Here is a 5,867-nt window from a genome sequence, read left to right as displayed (position 1 = left end):
CCCTAACAACTCTTCTGCAAAGTCCCATTTTCTCCAGCTTGTCTAATACTGTTCCACATGGCTCCACATAAAGTGCTGTACTGAAGTTTAGATAGATTAGATCTACTGCATTTTCTTTGTCTTGAATGTTGATTATCTTGTTAAAGGAAGAGGCTGTTTTGATCCAGCACAAATCATCTTTGGTAAACTCATACCAAATTTTATCTAATTTTTCTTTTACCTTCCAAAGCTTGCCCTATACATTCATTCAAAATTCTGTTCTAAAGTCTTGTCATCTGTGCCAGATTTAACTTAAGCTACAGTTTAGGGCCTCACAATAAAAGGGGTCTCTATAGAAGGAAAAAAAACTCGACGTTTTCGTTCTAATATGACAAAAATATACATATATATGATTCACAGTTATTATTCATATTGAGTTCGTAAATTTGTGCAGAAATAACATCTTCATTTTAAATATTCATCTCAAAATTTCATGAAAATCCATTTTCATGGATTATTTTTATTGTATGAGGTCTCTTAAACTGGGAATAGTTTAGGGCCTCAGCATGTCATAATCTGGCACTGCTTGTCATCAAGGCTACTACCATCAAATTAACAGGTCTGTTGTCACCCTGATGACTTATTCCCCTCTTTCAAATGCAGGTACCACATTTGCTATTCTGCTATCACCCGTGTAAACATTCTTGCTCTGTCACCTCGCATGCAACTTTCAGAATCCTGAGATGAAGATTGTGTCCCCCCCAGTTTGAGCACAACGGGCATTTTCACATGTGCTCTGGGACACGGAGCTTGGTGCTTTAATTAGCAAGCCATGCTAATTAAAAGGGCCTGAGCGTCATGAGTATCAGCATCCCCACGCATCCTTGCACTGAAAAATTGGTGACAGGGCGTTTTGAACTAAAGGTCATTGAACATGTTTTATTTCAATGCGCCCCACTGCCATTTTTCAGTACAGGGATGCTGATGCACATGACGCAGAAGGCTGATGGACCGCATCCATTTCAGACTCAATTAATTGATTCTGCTCCAATGCACTGGATTCTCTCTCTCAGCATATCAGATTCTAGCATCTCTACAGAGGCACATAAAGAATCTCTTTGGACTGGGATGTAATCTTAGTCTTACAAAAGTGAGAAAATCTCTATCCACATACACACCCACATATATATATGGATGAAGAGATTCCAAGAAATCTGGGAAGTCAGAGAAAAAGAAACACTGCACAAGTATGATTTTTTAAAAAAAAAACACACACAGAGCAAGAAATTATATGAGAATGGCTTCAAAATCATGTGATGCAATGTGGTTCAGAAAAACCACAGCTATACAGATTCCATATACAACTAGAATTGAATCCCCCATTTCTAATCCATAGTTCTATCCATCTTATAATATGCTGCTTACCAGTTATCTTATCATTAGGTGAAAAATAATAATGCTCTGTCAGTACCTAAAACCAATGGGTCACATATGATGTGCAAAGATAATAGGTAGCGTTGGTTTTGATGCTATGATCATTTTCCCCCCTTTTTTCCCCCCATACTAGCTTATACAATTCTCTGTCATGAATGCAGAAGGGTACACTGCTGTTTTGGAATGATATGAACATCTCAAAGAGAAATGAATGATAATGCACTTTTCCTCAGAAACACCTAGTCCAGCATAAGGATGTATTGTTAAAATGGTAACTTTATGCAATGTGCCAATTTAAATGTTGGCGTTCATTTTTCTGTTCCATTTATATTTAACTTCAGCACTGAGATTTTTCACTGGAAGATCTGAAAATTCTATATTTTTTAAACAATAATTCTTTGCATTTCTGACACTAACATTTCCCACTCAATCCAATGGATGGCGAAAGCTTACTCAGCAAGTCTATTTTGACAGCAAGCAGTAAATAATAAATAACTCTTGAAAAAAAGGCAGAAGCAAATTTGGTCTAATTAATATTGAAAGCCCACTACTCTGATATTTCTGATAGCTGCCAAAATAGAAGCCTGCAAAAGGTTAGTCGTTATTCTACATCACATGCAGTAACTGGTTTCAGGAATAGAAAAAAACACTGCACCTGTAATGTAATCATTGCAACTTGGCTTTTACAGTATTTACATGTCGTCTCTCGATATTTACAGGTCTTTTCTACATGGTCTGGCAAGTCTTTTCTCAGTATTTTTTCTTTACAATCAGCACGAGGACATGAAAGTTCTTCGAATTGGCAGTCATTTTTCAAATGCATCTGTAAGATAAAAATAATTGAGTGATCTAAATGTTATGTTTCTTCTCATCATATCTTATTGCATCTCATTAAGCAGATGTACAGCCCATTATACCTCAGACCTATGCATAACTATGGAGAAGTAGATTTACTGAGATGCATGTTCTCAAGTTAGGGTAAGTCTATAAAACGAACTGCAAGGTAGTGTAGAGGCACCCAAGCTAGTCTGCATACCAGGAGTCTAGCTGCAGCAGGATAAACTTCGCCACGGGCTAATTTATCTCCTCACTGTCGTAAACCAGTTGGCATGAAGATCTGTGTAGGTGCAGTCAGAATTGCTTCCAACACCCAAATAAACTCGGCTATATCTAACATTACATAGCAGACAGCCACATAGACATATCCTCTGACTCTCAGATTTCTGATACTTCATGCCTGAGAGAGCAAAGATTAAAGTTTTTCTTAAGTATCAGGAGATTTCAGAAGCTTGACAACTTACAATAACTTTCAAGAACTTTTGTAAAAGAAGTTCAAACCCTACAATAATGAGAAACCAAAATAACTTTTTAAAAGCAAAAATTTCTAAAGCATTTTAAGTGTTTGATAACAGGATGGTAAATTAAAACACAAAACAAATGTTTACTACCTAGAGATATTTGGGAAGTTAAGGCATATTAAAGATTCTCCAAATGGGCAGCTCAGATTCTCTCTTACAAGTTTTGAACATTATGAGCAACTGTTCAAAAACTTTTAGGCACCTAAATAAGTGGTCTGATGTCCACATAGACCGAAGTGCCTGAAACTTTTACTGAGTAGGTAGATACCATAAACTGCTTCTTTACGTGTCAATTAAAAGCAGAATATCACAAATTCTACTCCACTGTAATACCTATAACCAATCAAATTTCCTCACAACAATGACTTAATCAGGAAGTAAATAAATTGTAATTGAATTCTAGATTCAATTCTGATTTTTCTTCCATTCTCTACCTTGAAAGTAAGTGTATTAGGTCATGTTACTTACCAGTAACTGGCCCAGGGTTAACTGTTCTTTGCAGCCCTTGTTTTCATTTCTGCAATATATCTGAAGGGCAAGAAGCTCCCTCCTACAGCAATTATCCTTAAATACCTGCAAATTGAAAAACACTTTTTTTTTCCAAAGAGACATTTAAAACCGTTAAGAACACAGAAAAATATAAAAACTGAAGACATACAACCCCATAAAACCAATGCTGGTAAATGCTGACTTTAAGCAAAATAGTTAACTGAATGTGTAAGTCAGAAAAACAAACTTTCTTTCTTGATTATGCACAGCAAGGAGACACTTCTGCCATGAAACATATTTAAAGCAACCTAATGAAAGAGAAACAATTGGGTTTGTGACTCTCTCAAGTCTGTCTGGAATATAAAAGAAACCTGAAAACCTCCTTCACTCTCCCTTTGGATTTTACAGGACTTTTCTGCTTGTTGTTACATTGATAACTGAGATCCTGTACCAAACTGGAATACCCATGACAAACAGAGAACTAGCTCATCAGAAATGACACCATAAATCGCAAAAGAGCAGAATGTCAGCTATTCAGAAGGGGACGATATTTTTGTCATTACGTTCAAAATTCTGGTGATTCTTTGACATTTAACATCCTATCTAAACTTCAACAATTAACTCGCATTCAGTGGAAAGAGACTGCATGAAATATTTAAGTATTCACCAGATCTTCAAGTAAAAGCTCAAAGTAAATGGCCTCACACATTTTAAGTTTGTCTTCATATAAAATTAGAGATAAACTAAGCAATTCAAAATCTAGTTAAAAAAAAACAAACCACAAAACAAAACAAAAACAAAAGAAAACCTTTTCAGCAACAAAAATCACAAGTTTCTTTTAAAGTCCCACAGCACTGTAGATGTAGCTTTACAGTGAAGCAGTCAGGGGTATGATGCAAAGTCCTTTGGAGTTTGCAGGTATAATGGGTAACCAAACAGTCACTTTGGCAAGCTACAACTGACTACAAGTTTACACTTCTCTATAAGATTCAAAATTAGTCAGAAAGATCCAGGCAGGTCCAGATCTTTAGCGCAATTCTTACCAAGAAATAACACCCTGCATTTCATTTGTTTTCTTTAAAATAGATTCTGCAGTACATGTAAAATCCTCTCATAAATGGAGATTTCTCTGTGAGTATATTACTTTGGTGCTTTTCTTCCTGCACTGTCATCCCAAGGACTAGAGTTTGCCTCATAGTCTCTGCCCTGTACTTCAAAATCCTGAATGAAATTGTTCCTGGTGGAGATTCATTTCTTCCTACATGACTACCTAAAACAGGTACAATCCACAAAAATTGTCACCCCAGAAGTGAAGGGTTGCAAATGTAAGAAAAGAGCTTTCAGAGGAGCCAACCAAAATCTAAAAAACTAATTCTGGCAAGAAACAAGGTAAACATTGACCTCAGTGTTAGACAGATCATTTCAAGATCTTTTTGACCAGATAACTTGTTTTGGGGTCCTCCAAACCCTTTCCATAAGAAGTGCATCACTGGAAGGATGAGGTACCAAAATGAACTGTTTAATTCAGAGGCAGAAGCTGTTATTTTTATAATAGAAGTTGTCTTAGGAACTAAGGAAAATGTATCTCCAGGTCCTGCAGAGAGGGAAGCAGCTGCAGAAGACAACCATGACACAAAAAAAAGAGTTTGTGTTAAATGGAAAAGGACAGACAGACAAGGAAATCCTAAAAGGGAGGCTACACCCACCACTTAAACACAGCTTTTTTTGTGTGGCATGTGGCAGATCGCAGAGTGCAGGGGGCATGGTGACAGATAGGGCAAAAAGCAGATTGGCATATGGGACAAGGAGCACAGGGCAGGAAACTGAAAGCAGAGCAGTGCATCAGGTAGGGCTAGGGGTCAGCAAAACAGAGCCCTGGGCCAGACGCAGGCCGAGAGGGGCTTTGTCCAGCCTGCGGCAGGTCCTTCGATCCCACCTGGCCCAGGCACTGTCTGGCCATGGCGCGTCCTGCCACCCCTCGGCACGTAGTGGGGCTGGAGCAGCTGGACTGCCTTTCTAGGCAGCCCAGACAGCAGCAGCTCCTTCTAGCTGCCACCCCTGCTGACCCCAGCCCTGCAGTACCAGTGGGGACCCATGCGCACAGCCCCAACCTGGCCTGCCCTGTACCTACTGCAGACTGGCCTGCCCAGGCTGAGCAGCAGCAGTGGGGGCAGCAGCCATGCAGAAACTGTTGCTCAGCACTAGGGCAAAGCAGGCCCTTCCCCTCACCACTGCCAGGCCTTTCCTGCTGCAGCTGCCCAGAGCCCACATAGGGCTGCCCTGCGGCTCCTCTGCTACCCCGCAGGGCAGCCCAGAGGCAGCAGTGATGGCAGTGGAGACTCAGGGGAGCCAGGCATGGGCTCCGGGCAGCTCGCCAAAGCCTGTTAAGCAGCCCTACAGCCAAAATAATTGCCGATGCCTGAGGTAGGGGAAGGGCATCGGAGTGGCACCCAGGGAAAGTGTGGAGCTTAAGTTGTGACTTGCCTGCTAAAAACGTTGGCCCCCAATGCTGTATGGTGAACAGGTATACAATAAAACTGTCGTCCCAAGAAAAAATTTCAATAAATCAAACAATAAAAATTACTAAGTTTGGGGGGGGGGGGGGGG

The 5,867-nt window shown here is 39.9% G+C and overlaps 1 protein-coding gene across 13 annotated transcripts in view; it reads right to left on the bottom strand.

The window, feature by feature from the left end:
- TRAF3 (TNF receptor associated factor 3) overlaps positions 1-5,867 on the bottom strand; it is a 92,521-nt gene that overhangs the window by 29,595 nt on the left and 57,059 nt on the right. For all 13 annotated transcript variants that reach the window (XM_025197176.1, XM_006018028.3, XM_014517091.2 and 10 more), the window contains 2 exons: positions 3,240-3,344; positions 2,069-2,236 (listed from right to left, as the gene is read on the bottom strand). In XM_025197176.1, coding sequence (XP_025052961.1) covers positions 2,069-2,236; positions 3,240-3,344 — 273 coding nt within the window. The remainder of the gene's footprint in view (positions 1-2,068; positions 2,237-3,239; positions 3,345-5,867) is intronic.

This window comes from Alligator sinensis, unplaced genomic scaffold (genome assembly GCF_000455745.1).
Source record: "Alligator sinensis unplaced genomic scaffold, ASM45574v1 scaffold85_1, whole genome shotgun sequence".
Classification (NCBI taxonomy): Eukaryota; Metazoa; Chordata; order Crocodylia; family Alligatoridae; genus Alligator; species Alligator sinensis.
This window is presented reverse-complemented; position numbering and strand designations above follow the sequence as displayed.